The 16851-nt window shown below is 34.9% G+C and overlaps 1 protein-coding gene across 4 annotated transcripts in view; it reads left to right on the top strand.

Moving 5' to 3' along the window:
- Nucleotides 1-11819, top strand: part of CEP120 (centrosomal protein 120) — a 37892-nt gene extending 26073 nt beyond the window's left edge. For 3 of the 4 annotated variants that reach the window (XM_032096540.1, XM_032096539.1, XM_032096541.1), the window contains exons 20-21: nucleotides 9947-10092; nucleotides 10788-11819. In XM_032096540.1, the coding sequence (XP_031952431.1) occupies nucleotides 9947-10092; nucleotides 10788-11028 (387 nt within the window). In that variant the 3' untranslated portion in view covers nucleotides 11029-11819. Of the gene's footprint in view, nucleotides 1-5644; nucleotides 7155-9946; nucleotides 10093-10787 lie in introns of those variants that run through there. The other variant, XM_032096542.1, reaches the window with a different exon arrangement.
- Nucleotides 11820-16851: the final 5032 nt, after the last annotated feature.

The following is a 16851-nucleotide window of genomic DNA, read 5'->3' on the forward strand; positions in this document are numbered from 1 at the left end:
TAGGATTACTGTTAACTACTGCTTTCACGTTACTTGTTTTTGCAAAGTAAAGCTCTGAGCTATGCTTTTAACAAAAATAAGAACAGCAAAACTGGCTTGTATTTGACTTAGAACTCAGGAAAGGCCAAGGCTGAGCCCTGCAAAGAAGGCTGAAATAGTTAAAAGCAGATGTGATTTGAAAAATAAAAAGTTTAGTTTAAGTCCAAATAATGCTGAATCAGCACTCCAGGAAAATGTTTTGCCACTATCCCAACCATCTTGGTCAGTTATAGTACTAATAACTGTTCTGTATTTTAATTGTATAATGAATGAAGGGTAAAGGTGAGAAACAAGTAGTCACTTTTAGAAATAAGGGTTAAGTTTTGATGAATGCTGTAAAGTAAAGAAAAATTAAACAGGAAGTGAAACTTTCCTCTGCTTTTGGAAATTCTGACCTCATACTAATGTGACATGCTATTTCACTGCTAAGTTTTAACAGAGCTCTTGTGTGTCTGTGGGCATCTATATAGATACAGTCATATACTTTTGACTTGAAATTACTGTGTTTAAACTTGCAGTACTAGCAGCTTAATCCTTGCTGAATCCATAGTACATGTTGTATTTTGTCATCTGTGTTTCGTGAATTCCAGTAAACATTACCTAAACAATGTGCTTAGGAATGGCTAGCATTTCCATTGGCCCTGACAAACAAATAAGTAAATAATATATCCCAACTGATTCGCGAACAAACCTTGATATGTACACAAAGCTTCAGAATTTAAGTTTAGTAAAAGGTTTTTATTACCTGTACTTCCAGCTTGTGGAACAGTGTTGGGTTTTCTTACAGATTATAGTACCTTCATTTCTGATAGATTCAGGTTTTGGAGAGTAAAAAGTTAAGCCCATGCTCTTCTAATTTATAACGTTTTTTTAATCTATATTTCTGCTTGAAGAGGGTCCACAATCATTATTAGTAAGCAAAAACTAACCTTCATTTGCAGTCTTCAAATTGTACCTTTTTTGCCAAGTGATAAAAGGAGTCATCTGCAATTTGTGAAACATTTATGTTTGAGAAGGTGATAAGAGGAAAAATATAAATCTTATCTCTCTGATTAATACTTCTTCAGCAATCATGAAATATCCAGCCTATCTTTTCTTGCCATGTTTTAAAATTTCTGTAGAATAAAAGCAGAGCTTGTCACTTGCCATGCTAACACTAATGTATTTCACTATCCAGTTCTTATTATGAATTTCATCACCATAGACCTGATGATCTGGATTTATTAATATATGCAGATGGTTTCAACTGAACCTCTTGCTGAAAGTCTGAACCATGAAATAAGTTGGCATGTACAGTGAATTATGCTACCTACAACTTCTCCAACAGAACAAACCCTTTCAAAGTAGTTCTTGTGGATGGTATACTCCTGTGCTTCATCTATTCGTAGTCTATTGATAAAAGTTTTAAGTGACTTTAGAGAGCCAAATAAAAGTTGAAGCAAATCTGGTCAAAAACCATTTGCTGTGTTTTAAATATAAAATTGGAAACTGTAGCTTAAGGAATTCTTGATTTGCTTTAGTTCAGATGATTTGTGCAATTGTGCATAGACTGAACAATTTCTTGTTTGAATTGGATTAGTACCATGTTAATTTTGTGTTGCCTCTGGTGAATAGCCACAGGGCTGTAATCTGTGCCAGTAATTTGTCACACCAAAGCTCTCTAGAGAACTATACAAAACATTTGTGTAGTGAGGATTAGACGCTGAAAGCCGTATCTTAGATTGTTAATAAATGTTAATGACAAAACCCAGCTGGTAAGTCTTGGAAATGAGATCTAATGCTTTGTGCCCATTGCCAAAAAAACGTTTAAACAGAGATTTCCATTACTTAAAGGTGACCCGGTGCAGTCAGTTTGTGAATTAAAGAAGCATAATCTACAGGCTAAGCATTTAGTAAAATGCTCTTCTGATTTGCAACCATAAAAGTCAATGTTTCCTTAATTAAAAAGTTTTCTTTTATTTTGGAACTAGTTCTTAGCACACAGCTGGGATAGTTTTATATTTTGCAGAATATCAGAGACACAGTGCGTAACTTAAAGTATGGGACTGCTAATAGAATATGATCTAAGCTTCTCCATGGGTAGGATTTTGAACACTGAACATAGCGCCAGTGTTACTGAAGTACATGAAGGCACACATAAATCATATTTACCTGTACTTTAGAAAATACAGAAGTTAGTTAAATTTAAACAGTTTGTAAAGCTGAGTGACAATAGACTTCACCCAGCTTACTTTTCTTTTCTCTGTTACTCAGTGAAAGTCTGTATTAATACTTCATTTCTTATACGCCTGTTCAGCTTTTAGGGAGAAAAACATTTCAACAAATAAGCTACATATCTGTGCACCCAGGTAAATGATGTCATTTCTGGAGATTTCAAGAACTCTTTCAATGTTTGCTGACTGGGTGATCTCAGTACTACACAAATGAGACTTACATTTTTTTTTTTTTTATTTATATGAGCATTATTTCTCGGATGAATCCAGCTGTTTACACAAAACTGCATACATCCTTGTATGTATACACAGAACTTGGATATCAAATTCAGTACCTGTCTGGGTGTAAGAAACATTATATCAAAACAAAAATCAAAACTGGCAGAAATGTCATTTTCTGTAGTTGATAATCTCAGTTAGATTTAATCCAAATAGCCAAAATTTCAAAATATACATGCATTCAGTGTTCTGAGAGAAGTATTTTTTTAAGTCTTCTAATGTGTTTGTGTCTTACAGACCTGTTAGAACCAGCACTGATGCATTTGTTTAAAAGAGCATAGACCATATTGGCTGGCTGACAATTCATTCTGTCTTGTCCAGGATCTTGCTTATCCACTCAGTAATTAATTTTAAGAATTTATAAGTAATTTAGCCAAGGATAGGATGTAAATCTTTGTTTAAAAAAAAAAAGCACACACACAAAAAACCCCCACGTTTGAAAATCTAAATCTTGGTTAAAAACTGTGTCTTGAAACCATCCAGGCCCTCCTACTGACTTGTCAGCTCTGGGTTATTTTCAGAAAACTTTACTTGAGTTCCTTAGCTTCAATCGTAAGTTTTTCCCACAGACTTGCATGGTATGTATGAGTGGGAGAGTGAATAGTGGCTGCTATTTAGCCATTGTTTAGTCTAGTGTATGTATGTTTACATCTCACTTTGGATTTATAGGCAGCTATGGCAAAATAAAGATTGTGCTTCCTTGATTGAAGAGCCTCTTAACTAAAGCACCTGGTTGCATACAGGGATTCTTTTATGATCTGATTATAATTGAAATTTTGATGGTTTTTTATTATCAGTTAATTTTTATTTAATGCTGATACTTCTGCAGGTTTCAAAACTTATGACTGAGATTTCCACCATACAAGCTTCTAAAACAGTATTCCATGTCTCAAGCACTACATTAGAGATGAAAATTAATGAAGAAAAGTAGTAAAACATTGTAGTAAAATATATGATAACTACAATGCAGACTTGTTTGGTATGGATTTGTTTTGTGGAGGAGAATGACAAAATATGAAATTAGTGAAAGGAATATTGGTGAGACCTTTTATTGAAGGAGGTAGGTGGGGGGCCAAAGGAAAAGTAGCAAAAAGAATGATTAGCAGTGCTGAGGAAGTAGTGCAGGACCAACTAATACATATTATTGAGATAATTTTTGCATATGATATTCTTGATTAATCTGTGGCTGCCCTACTGTGGGATAGTGGCTGATGATTGTTAGGTTATGATGCAAGTGTAATATATTTCCAAGTGTTCTGAGTTTCTGGTGGGTTTTATCTTCTATTCACGAAGTTGCCTTTAGTCCAGCAGTCGATGATTCTGGAGTGTTCCATTAGCTGAAATTTAAAAATGCAAGATTCTAAGTGCTTAGGAACAAAAATTCTAGTACTTCTTACTGAGGTTTAAAACACCCTGTCTAGAATAAGCAGTTGGTAATAAATCTGCAATGCTCCTTATTTTAGGATACATTATAGGAGTAAAGTTTGGAAAGTTAGCCAGAAAGTCTTGACTGAGAATTTTCAGCATGCAGCATGTATGTTTAAACTTGTGTGCACTGAGGTACACTTAAAGAATACCAAGTATTCAATTATAATTTAGTTTTTCAGTATACACAGAATAAAATGAAGATGTTACAAGGGGATTTTAAAATGTTGGACTTAACTTTTGTGTAAAGTAAATGTGCAGAAGTGTTTTATTAATATTGGTATTTTACTTTGAAACATCTCACAATAAATTCTGCTACATTTCTAGTCCTTCTATACAGTAGAGTTCTTCTCCATTTAAAAAAGTGCTTGTTGCTCAGTGGATTGTTACATTGTCATGGAAAAAGTAGGTTTAATACCTGAATGTCTGATAAAGTGACACCAGTTTCATCACTGAGATGAATAAGAAATCCTTCCTTCTCTCTCACCATAACAAAATATAGTCTTTTTATGGCCCCTCAACATATCATAACAAAATTGTATATAAATTAATTCAAAATCAGCATGCCTCCCTTATCAAACTGTTGTAAATTCTTTGCCATCTTCTGGTATTGATGGATTATTAGGAAATGGGTTCCTCTTGCTCTGCTATGAATGGTATACATAGAACAAGTTTTCTGTTATACACCCTACAAATTGTTATGACAGACTTTTTAAAGGAGTCAAAGACTAATGTTGGGAAAGACATTTGAAAATCACAGAGTATGAAGTGTGTAATGTAAATTACACACAGGATCCATCATGAAAGAATCCCTTCTCACTTGTTTTAGTGTCTGTTTTCCGAGCTGGACTGTCATGAACTGAATGGTAGGGATAATCTTGCTTCAGCAAATGTTGATTTTTATTTTTTAAATTTAATATTATTGTGCTTAAATGTCGCTATTTGGGGTCATAGCATGGCATGCCTCTAAAATTCTTGACTTTCAGTGACTTATATTAAATTAATCTGGACTTTTCCCTCAGCAACCCAAATAAAAAAGTGCCAAATATTTGCCATGTTTACATCACAATTGTATTAGTAATCAAATTAAATATCAAATCACCTTTATCTAAAAGGAATTCCTACCCAACATTAGCTTGGAGACAAAATGTACTGATAAAGGTGTTTCTCTCGCCTATTGAGAAAACAAGAATTTAGCACACACTGTATTTAATCTTTCTTCCCTGCAAATCTAGGACTGTTATCCGTAGCAAAGAGCATGGTCTCTAGTGACACTGGTTTTGGTTGTTTCTGTGTTTTTTTGGGGTTTTTTGGATAGAATTTTTCCCCAGAGAAAAATATCAAAAGGAATGGGAACTGAACAAATGATTCTGCAGAAAAGCCTTGCTTTTCCTTCATCTCCCCATGGCTTCTTCATCATTCTGTGTTGTCTCTTTCTTGGTTTAATTAAACATTTTTAAAGGTATTTATTTAAAAAAATTGTGGTTCTGAAATGAACTGATTCAGTGAGGGCATAAAGGACCAAGCTATTAAATAAGATCTGATCAGTATGAAAGCATTAGAAGTAGTGTGTCTTCTTTTTAGTCTGTTTGAGCTTCAGATATTGTTCTGTTAACCTGAAGTATATGTACTTCGTCTAACATATACCTCTCCTTTGAGCTTGTCTAAAATGCCTTTTTTGCTCACAGATTGCCGTTGTGAGCATGTTGCTGGACAGCAGAAACATGTGGATCATTGAACTTCCCTGCCTGAAATAGTAACACATCAGCTTGTCATGAAACCTGTGGTCCAACACGCACTGCTTCTGGCCAGCATGCAGTTATGCCTTTCTTCTGCAGTGCAGTTGGAAGAATGCTTTCAGAATTTTTCCTCATAGATCTGAGTAATATACTGCACAAACTGAAGGACTGAATTAAAAGGCTTCTACTCAGTGTAGTCACAGTTATGTGATGATTTGTGTTTATGTGGAAGTATTGCTGTCCTAGTAACAAGTGCGACTCTGTTTTGCATTAGTTTTGCAGTATTTAGCTTTTGGTCAATTTTTGCGCAATGTACCTTCAAAAATAATTCTCTCATAGAATTATTGAGATAAACAAATTTGACAGACTTAGATTAATACCCCAGCTTCCCATGACAGTACCCCTATTTTAAAATGGGACAATGAGAGCCTGAATAAACTGAACTGCAGAACAAAGAGTTTTCTAAAGTTAATCCTTATCTCATGAGCTGCAAAAAAATTATTGGATGAAACTAATCATACTACAAATCAGTGTAGGTTGAAAGGCTGATAAGAGATAATGGCAATTAAAAGTCCTCTCTCACGTAAGAGAGTTAAATTTTTGACATCACCTAAGAGGAAAATGTCAATCTCATCCCCCGCTGTAACAAGATGGTTTTCCTACTGATGAGTCAGTTTGCTTGTAAATGCATTCTTATATAATTTATTTTGAGGCCTTCAAGACTCTTACCACTGTTAGATAACGTTAACAGGAAAGCCAGGATGTACTAGACAAATTAATTTCAAAACCAGAACTTGGATATGCAGGGTGTATTGTATCTACTTCAGTGATATCTGTGCTAAGTTTCTTTATACTTGTTGTCTAATCAGGAGAAGTAGCTAATCACCAGACTGAATTACTGGATTCTTTACTTATAAAGACAGATACCTAGAAATTTCTAGATTTCTTCTACGTGTACAAGGCAACAGCTCCACCCCTGAGACTAAATAGGACTTCCCAAAGGAGATTTAACGTACTCAAAATTTTATGTCTGTTTGAATTAAGGTGTTAGTTACAACTGGTTTAGCTTGTTTGTTTGTTTGTTTGTTTGTTTGTTTCCTGGAAACAGCAGTATTTTAATTTGCTTAACTTTGTAAAGGATTTAGCTTTAGGAAAATCCTACATAGGAAAATCCAATAGAAAATTGAATGGGGACACCAAGAATAGTGATTGATAGTCTCAAAGAGAAGTAAATATTAGCTTGTCCTTATACTTGTAGATTCTATGTAATTGAGGTAATCAGATTGACTGTCAATCTATTTACTTGTTCTGTTAATTGAAATTGTGCTAGTTTTGTGGCAGCCTGCTTGAGATAAGATCATGCTCAGTGTTTTTTCTTACTACCTGTATTTAGCAAAATAAACAACTCAACATTATTGCAACTATCAAAATAGTTGCAATAGTTCCATTCTTCCTCATAGCTCATTTATTCTGTTCTTCCTTGTAGCCTATTTTATACTTGAAATCTGGCTTTACTGGATACTGTTGCCTATCTACGTATTTGGGAACCAGAGAATACCATTGTGATGTTTGCTGGGACTTTAAGCAAGAAATCCCAACTAAAAGCACTCTCTGCCTCTTCTTTCAAATACTTCAACAGTACTGCTTTATATGTAGCATTTCTTTTCCAGCATAAATGTCTATCTTAATTTAAAACTTTGTGTCCAAAAAGCTCCTCACATGCTTAAGTATATTGCTTAAGTGATGCATTTCCACTCTTCGAATAACTTGAATCATGTCTCTAGTTGGAATATACCTAGTTTTGCGTTTCAGCTGTGCTTTTCATTGGGTGGGAAAGACCCAGCTAGTGAACTGATGTGACATACCAGTCTGGGCCAGCAGTAGATGCACAAGATCTAGAAACCCTGCTTGGATATCTTTGAATATCCTCCAGCAGCCCTCAGTCAGTTAAGTACATCATGAGCCAGCTGCTGCATTCAGGCTATTGTGTTTAATGGACATAAGTGAATGTATTCTTTTTTTAATCTGTTTCCTTTTCATACTAACTCATTTTTCTCTCCATAATATCCCACTCTTTGCACATCTGCGTTTTTGTCACTGAATTACATTGTATCAGCAGCAAACTGTTCATTAGTGATTTCCCCATTTGTGAATATACAGAAGAATATATTCTTGTGGAATCCACTGTTACCTTCTTGCTCTTGTGGAAATGATCAATTGCTATCCTTTCTCTGGTGTTCTAAGCCCTGGGTAAGCTGAGAGTACTTTTCTCTGTCACTGCTTAGTTGTGTGTTCAGTTTTAGGAGGTTTCTTTGTGGTGTTTGGTTGGGATTTTTAAGACTAGTTGGAACAGTGACTTTTCTATAAAAGCTGAATTCGTTCTTCCTAATGTACCCATACATCCTGTTAGGTTTGGGTTATGATTTCAAATAGCTTGGCCACTATGGAAATAGGTCCTGCTGGTACTTTCTGGTTATTTCTAAGGCCTCTGTTTAAAGAAAGAATAAAATAGAAATTGGAGAAATAGTTACTCTGGTGGTGTCAACACCAATTTTGGTGATGGATTAAGACTAACCTCCGGTCAGTCTCACAACTTTTTGTTTGAATTTCCTTATAGCTCTTGAAAATTTTAAATATCAGCTGTCTATAGTAACTTGTTTTAATATGTACTGTATTTGTAGATTATTCTCAGACTGAAGCAGAATATGTTTTATTACAGTATTCTTCAAATCTTTCCCACATAAAAAGGGGTTTCTCTCACATGGGAACGTCCTTCTGCAATGAATTCTTGATGGGGAAGGAAGGACTATTGCCTTTTCTTCACCAAGTGCTTTTTCTATGCTTCAGTCATCTATCAGCTGTAGACTCTTTGGCAGGATTCCTGCTTCTGTTTTTTTTATTAGTATGTATCTCTTTAGCAAGTTGCTCGTCAAGATTTATGACCCGTCTCACTGAAGTTCTAACATTTATTTCAGCTTACTGGTGTATTGAATTTAGCATAAAACCAAAGTTTTTGGAGTCTTTAGGGTTGATTTCTTGCTAAGTACTTCTTCTCTATTGTGTTGTCTGTTCACGTTAACAGTTAGTCTTTTTTTATACCAATCCCTTCTGAAATTCAGATTTTCTTGCCAATTATTGATCATCAACAGGGAGTGTTTAAAATGCTGGCAGCTGGAATTCCGGAAACTACCTGATTAAAGTCTTTCAAATATTATGAGGTTGACTGTATAAAAAATATGCTTACACATATCAAACAAAAAAATTACCTTTTTTTACCCCCATATTAAATATAAAAATGATTGTATTAATAATCAAACACTCCAGATGAAGGCAATGTCAAAATTGCAAAGATAAACTTCCACTTCACAATATGCCTAGATCCAGGATGTTTGTGTAACCTCCTGTGTTATTTTTTAACTACCTCAGGTCTTCTGTCTTATTCTGGGTATAAGACTGACTGTACTGAGTTAGTGCACAAAGTCATATGGAAAATGACTTTGTGCAGGGAGGAAAACAAGTGGAGAGAAGACCATGTTTCTCACTAAGGCACTTTAATGTCACGAAGTGGTAGTGGACTCAAACTTTAGGTTTTTTAGTATCTGTATAGAGCTTAAAAAATTAGAGCCAAGCAAACTTTCAGAATGGATAGATTGATTTCATTAAATCTACAAAGTAAATTATCTAAAATCTTGCATAGTGCTATACAAATGTAAAAGGACATCTTGCCAGAACTTTGTTTTCAAGGTTTATATTTCAACCACAAGTTGTAATTTCAAAAAGCTGTTTTTGAAGCTTTGGTACTAGACACTGTGGGGCCGATAATGGAAGTTTCCTGCAGCTATTTAGCTTTTATTTTCTCAAAAAAAATTATTTCATACACTATATAGTAAAGGAATAAATCTCATTAGCTTGAGCAGTTCCAGAAGTATAAGTTTTATGCCTACCAACTTAAGCCAAAATTAGTAAGAGAATTTGTTAACATTTTTGCTGTTTTGTTAATGGGGAGATATCTGTGATTGGGCTGCAGCTGATCCAGCCTGGACAGGTTTGCTGTGATCGTGATAGTCACCGGTCTTACTGCATTATAGATATCACTAGCTAAGTCATTCTGTTAACTCCTACATTTCTAATGCTCTCGGAGATGTAATTGTTATGACTTCATTCCTAAAGTTCCGCTCTGTCACTATAATTAGCACTTTTACATGTAATCATGTAGTCAACTGAGTTATGTCTTCACCCTTTCCCACACAGCGGGAACAAGAAAATGCAATGGCTCACCTTAAAAAGCAGCAGCAAGAGCTCGAGCACATGAGGTTGCGCTATTTGGCAGCAGAAGAAAAAGAGCTGGGGAAAACAGACCGACAAGAGCTGGAGGTTATCAGAAATGAACTTAACAGGTATAAAAGTATTTGTAAGATTCCTCCCCACCTGCTCCCTATCCTTCTTTTTTCTTGCTGTCAGCCTTAAAACAGGAGAAGATTCAATTAAATCAAGATTATAATTGGCTGTCAGTCCAGTGAAAGAGCACTGTTTCATGTCCCTTAGGTAAAGATTGCACATTTATAAAATGCAACAGTATGGCAATATAGCAAAATCCATGTTCAATGCCACCTGGGGGTTTTTTTGTTAAGGTCATAGATGTACAGCACCAAGCTTTTTTTTTTTTTATTTTAGACCTTCAGTTCTAAGCATAGATGCTGTGTTAATAAAAGAGCAAGGCATGTTCTGTTCTTATCTTGAATATATTAAAATTTAAAATTTTATCTAATGTTGTCCTCCAAAAGCTGTCTGCACTGGTTTTGTATGTTGAACCCTTTTAATTTGTTTGCTTTACCAAAGCAGAAGCCTTCATAGCGAGTATCATAGTTACATATGCACATACAAAAAGTTTTGTTAATATTTAAGTATTATATTAACATTTTTTTTTTAGTTGTAGTTTTTTTCCCCAGTGACAGAATAATTTTTTACCTTTTACAGATTTCTTTGTTTTGCTTAGTACTTCAGTAGGTGAACTAAAGACTCAACACAAAGATAATCAAAGTGGGGTTTAAGATGTCTCATTCTCTAATTCTTCCTATTTTATCGATATCAGGCTAAAACAACAAGAAGAAGAGAGAAAGAAATTGAAAGATGCTACAGATAATTCTGCTGGAAGAGTGGATAGTCTTCATTGTAGAAAACTAAATGAGAATACAGATGAATACCTCTCTCGTCTGATAGAAGAGAGGGATACTCTGTTGAGAACAGGGGTCTATAATCATGAAGACCATATTGTAAGTGAACTTGATCGTCAAATCAGAGAAGTTATTGCAAAAAGGAACATCACTATTTAAAAGCATGCAACAAGTTTTTACAAAGAGCCAAAATCTGAATGGAGTGACTTTTATAAGCCTATTGTACTTTGCAAAATATGTAATGTCATGCTTTGTTTTGCACATTATAGTCAGCTCTCTTTGAAGTCAATGTAAATATTTGCAACATGTCAAGTTAAGCACAGTTGTAAGATTAATGGGGGAAATGACTGGTTTATAATGTTTTTATACTCATATGTGTGTATATATAATGTGTTTGTGTAAATATATTTATCTTGTGTACTCTCTTCTGAAATGTTTCCTACCTCTTTTTGCATCACCCCGACTAGGTTTACTTGTAACATTTTTAATATTGATTCTAAGATGTTTTTTGGTCAATATTGTTATGATTTCATTCAATTTTTAAAAAAATCTCTTCAGCTATACTAGGGCAAAATTACATCAGCTGTTCTCCCTGTCAAAACTCTTAATTCTGAACTGAAGTACTGACCAAATGTTGCTTTTTTACTAAATGACAAGTAATAAATTTTTGCTTCTCTGACTGTAGCTAACATAACAAAGTTATGTAATAAATAAGAGACAAGGTTTTGAGTGTGACGGGGATAAAATCAAACCTTAGGAAACTGAAGCCAAACCAGTTATTGTTCACTTGTGTAGTTTCTTCTCCAGACACTGGAGGGTGCCTGAGACTTAAATATTGTAAAGACAATGTTGACTAAATTTTCATAACTGGTTGGTTTTTGAACTAGTATTCTATGACTTTCCAGGTGTATTATTTTATGAAATAAAATTTGATTTTAATTAAATATTAAGGACTTTGCATTTATTTTTTAACTGAACAAATAATTTTGTTTACGATTTCTAGTCATATGACAGTCTTTAGTGCTTTAATCCATAAAATAATGAACTTGTTAATCAAGGTTAATTTCGGGTTTTTAGTTTTTTTAATAATTAATTTTTAATTGAGTCTCTTCTGTGCGTATAAAAAAATTACAATCATGTTGCTGTGTGTTTTAAACAAACTTGAGGTTTTTTTCTAGCAAATCAAAGTACTGAGTACAATGAAACAAAATGCTAGTTTTTTTAAAAACACTTACAGACCTCATAATTTAAGCTATTTGGGTCCATTTAGCCATTTGAAAGATCAGAGCTTACAAGGTGCAAAGCATGAATTTTGTGATTATTAAAAAACTTACGTAGAATTTTTTTTTGTTTTATAGTCATTACTCTTAGTGTTCATTGTCTGTATTACAGTGAGGAAATTAATGATAATCTAAGCTTGATGTTTCAGTTTAATCTTTGCCAACACAATTTTTCTCTGCTTCAGTCTGAAGTAGTCCAGAAGCAAAATATATGTTTGTAATAGATATGTATAGCAGATGTGAGTTCTGTATTACTGTCTTTCGAAGAAAATTTTCTATGTTGGGTTCCATTTGCCTTTTTATTATCTCAAAGCCATTTTAGAGGTTAGAGTTATTCAGTGGAAAGACCAAATACCATTTTTAAATCAGAAGTATCTCAAAATTTTTTATCTTAATCTCTCTTCATTGTACAAGAAACATCATTTCAAACAGATGCATGTGATAAGAAGCCCATTTTAATTTACCCAACATAAAAAGGCTGCTGGAAGTGAGACCTGTGTTTACAGGTTCAGTCCTGGTTCCATAGGCCAGAGAAAATGTGGTGGGAAGAGGAGGAGCTGCTAGACCCTCCTGGAATTCTGGCAAAGAGCTATTGTTTTTATTGCACCCGGATTTCACCCGGGAAGCTGATGGAATTATTTCAAAACAAGTACTCTTACCAATACATTTCTGTGAACACGGGGTGGAGGGTGTGTCAGTTCCATGTCAGATCAATTCCAGCTTCATCTGCCTTAGGATTTGGGTGCAGAACTTGCAGTTCACTTCAAATAAGGAAACTGATTATAGCCTGTATTTGTACAGTCCAGTCTAGCAAAAGCATTAGCCCACTTTAAAATTTAGGGCATTTAGGAACACTGTTGTTTTTTCATTATGATCTTCAGGCAGAGGTTCCCTCCCTGTGTCCTTCTGTGCTAATTTTTCTTCCAGTAGTGAGGACTTGCTGTTACCAATCTTTGCTACCAAAGAATTGCCTCAAATTACTTAATACAGGTTTAAATGTAGGGCAGGAAACCTGGATGCGGTGTGTTTATGCACCTTGATATGGAGCATTTGCTAAAATTTGAGAAATCTTACAAAGAAACAGACCTTTTTCCCCTGATAGTTGTTGGGCTATTTAACAGAAAAATTGTGTCTAAATTCTTATTTACATATTAAAGCAGTGGAATGCTTATATATATGTATATGAAAAAAATATGACCAATTATTTTAGAAATAAGCATAGTTTTGCTTTGAATCTGAATTATTTAAGTATATAGTTACATTATTGATCTTTATAGTATTTATTTTTTTTTGAGTGAATCTCTAACCACTGTTTCTATAGTATTTTAGCAGTGATCCAACACTTTTAACACTAATACACTTCCTAAACCGCGGAAAAGAAGCATTGTTATATCTGGCACTGAGCTTTCAAGTATTCAATCTGTAGTTCTCCTTCATTGCAGTTTAAATGCTTCTCCCTTCCATCCACTGAGATAAACCTTAATGCACGGCTAAAAACAGAAGTCCTTTATCATATCTTCTAAGTGCTACTGGAGTATTTATACCAGTTATTACATATTTACACAATTATTTATTTTGCTACTGCTGTGCCTAAATGATCATGACCTGTGTCAAGGCTTGGATGGGAAGCACTAGCCTCACTATTGTTAAAGACAGAGCTGTAGAAAGGCAGCTGCATACTTAGATCTCATTTCATTTGTTTCTCCAGGGGGTTGTATTAGTAGTGTTTTCATTAGAAATGTTTTTACAGATGTCGGCTATCCAGATATGAAGTCTCTGTAGTGGAGAAGCAGTCAGGAGTTTGGCATTCAGAACAGAAAGAAAAAAAATCATCTTTGAGAGACTAATTTATAGAAAAATAATTTACTGACTTTCTGATGTATAAATGTACAGTAACCCCATGGCAGCTCTAATGCAGAGTAATTGAATTCTTGCAAGTATGGTTCTTTTCTATTCTTAAATTGAAGAAATGCTGCAGCCTGTCGTTCCCTGTCACTGAAGACTAAATAGTCCCCATTAATAATGCTTCTGGAAAAGTGACGCCCCCTGCTTTGTAGTCCAGTACTCTTTTTTTCCAAGTGAAAAACTTGTGGTAGTTTGACAGAATTTTAAACAATTTATGTATTACTACAAAAAGGTTTGTTCTAACAGCATACACGGCGAGTAGATGGTTATGGAAGTGTAGCGTCACTGAGTGTTTGAGCAAAGCTTTTTAATGCAGTCACTGAGACATAACTGCATTGACAAAATAATACGACATCAAAATTTACCGTGGGTTTACTGGGCTAAATGGAGTCCAGGAGAACAGTCCACAGCCTAATACTCTTTCAGCAGTTACTGTACATGGCTCATAGGTTTAAATGTAGTATGAAAAAACCTTCTAAAATCTGAAAACTGTTATGTACTGTGAATATAATAAAATTTTGGTTTACAAAGGTAAATGTAAATAGAGCAGCAAAATTAAATCACAGGAGTTTGAGGAGCAGGCAATCAAGCTAATATTTTTTTTGTAAAATTACAGTTTAAGAGATGATAAGTATCTGACATTTGTGTATTTACTTGATAGCTTAGCATAAATGAGGGTATTTTTTGGTTTGGTTTTCAGATCTGGAGGTACAGAAAATAATTTTATTGATCTCATGTTAAGAGATGTTGGTTATATAAGACACTAGACCACCAGTATGTTTGCCTGAAAAGGCTATTTTTGACAACAAGATTAATACTGTAATACAATAGGTCATCCAGATCAGGGCTGAAAAGCACCATGAACTGCTGTGTGCTTTATAATTAAACGTGCACACAGCCGAAGTTGGGTCCTGTTCATGTCAGATACGAAGTCAACATGATGCTTCTCATCCCACTGAATAAGACAGTTTAGTAGTTTGTAAAGGCAGCATTGTGGGTATGCTCTCATGAATATCAATGTGTATTTGGTGTAAACCACAGAGCCTATGTGCTGCTCCAGGAACCCTTCCAGCGAGGTATTTTAGAAATACCTGTATTATATGGGTATAGGATGTTTAGTCTAGATAACACTTTTGATGCTGCTATAGCAATAATGTATTTTACTGCAGTTTTCCTGAATGTGGATGCAATGATTTTTTAAATACTCTAACCTACTGGTTTATTCTGACTCTCTGATAATAAAAAATTGGACTGAATAAATGGGGCTAATAACCCAAAGTAAAAGGAAAAAACCCAAACATAGAATATTGAAAGCAAGAACACACCAGCACCCTAGGGAGTTGCTAGGTATATCTCTGTAAGAGGGCACTGCTCTTTGTGGAAAAAGTTGCATGCCTCAGCAACATGGTTATGTGTCTGTAAAGCGTGTTTCACCTCCTGTCCCATCCTTATACATCTTGCAGAACACATGGCTTTTGGTTTTGTTTTTTTTTTGACTCTATCGTCTTATTGCATATAAACATATAAGCAAATCATTAAGAGTTTTACCTGAGGATACAGATTTTTATGCTCTGATCCCATTTCATTTACTTATATCACCATCAATGCAGATGGCTTGTAACTGCTTAAGCAGAAGTAGGTAGGCTTTGCAGGAGGGCATCTTAAAAGCCATTGTGTCTCAAACGCTGTGTAAGGGGCAAGCAATGCTTTGCCATCCTTACCAATAGCTTGGGCTGCAGTACTTTGTGCAACACAGCAAAATCTCTCCTGAGTCACACATAAAGGTGATCCTGTTGGTAGGCTGAGGGTTGGACGCCAAGTCTGTGGTTTCTCTGCCCATCTTGGTTATAGGGGTGTTGAGTGATCTTAAACAGGTCTCTAGGCTTTCATTTCCTATCAGCAAAATGAGAATAATGTGGGAAAAGCTTTTCTGTGTAAGTGGTTCACAAACTGCTTTAAACTCCAGCTAGTTGTGTTGTTTGCAGTTGTCTTAATGCCCTTAAAGGGATGAATACTGCTGGCTTCTACTGAGATGGTTCTTCAGCAAATGAGTACAAGCTATTTACTTTGCTCTTTTATAGTAGATAAATCAGTATATTCTTTCAGTCTTCTGGCTAGCTACAAATTCACCTGAAATCTTTAGAAAAAAGCAAAAATTACTTCAATCTTTCTGTATAACTCTGATTTCTTGGGAAATTAAGAGTCTAAGGCTGCAGCCTTATAAGAAAGGCTAGGTTAACCTTTTTGTTAAAGCATTAAATAAAATGATTTGTTGAGGCCCGGAAAAAAAGACAAAATATCTGAAGTTTTGGGTCTGCCCCAGACAAGATTTTTTGTGGTATCACGCAGTACTATTTACTCTTGTTTCTCTCTTGGTAAGATGAAGGTGATTTCTCATTATACTGATGCTTTGATGAATAGCTAGTTAATGCTTGGTTGTTACAGCTATTTAAAAAAGAAAAGGTCAAGCATTTTTTGCCATATCCCATCTATTGAGTAAATAAGTAATTGCAAGGGTTTTAGTGAAAACTTTTATAGGCAAATCATTTCATGACTTATTAGTATTGAAATACTAATAAAAGCAAATCCCTATTGTCCTAACAAACATGACAAATACTTCTGGAAATGAATCTTGAAGGTGGGGTTACTCTTATCTAAGTAACTCTAAAATGCTGTGAAACCAACAGGCCACTGCTCACATGCCAAACATGACTGTGCCCATGAGATGGTCGCACATTCTCTATCCTGGTCTGGAGCTCAGTACAAAATCTCAGGGGCTGCTGAGGCACAGATTGGG

This window comes from Corvus moneduloides, chromosome Z (assembly GCF_009650955.1).
Source record: "Corvus moneduloides isolate bCorMon1 chromosome Z, bCorMon1.pri, whole genome shotgun sequence".
NCBI lineage: Eukaryota > Metazoa > Chordata > Aves > Passeriformes > Corvidae > Corvus > Corvus moneduloides.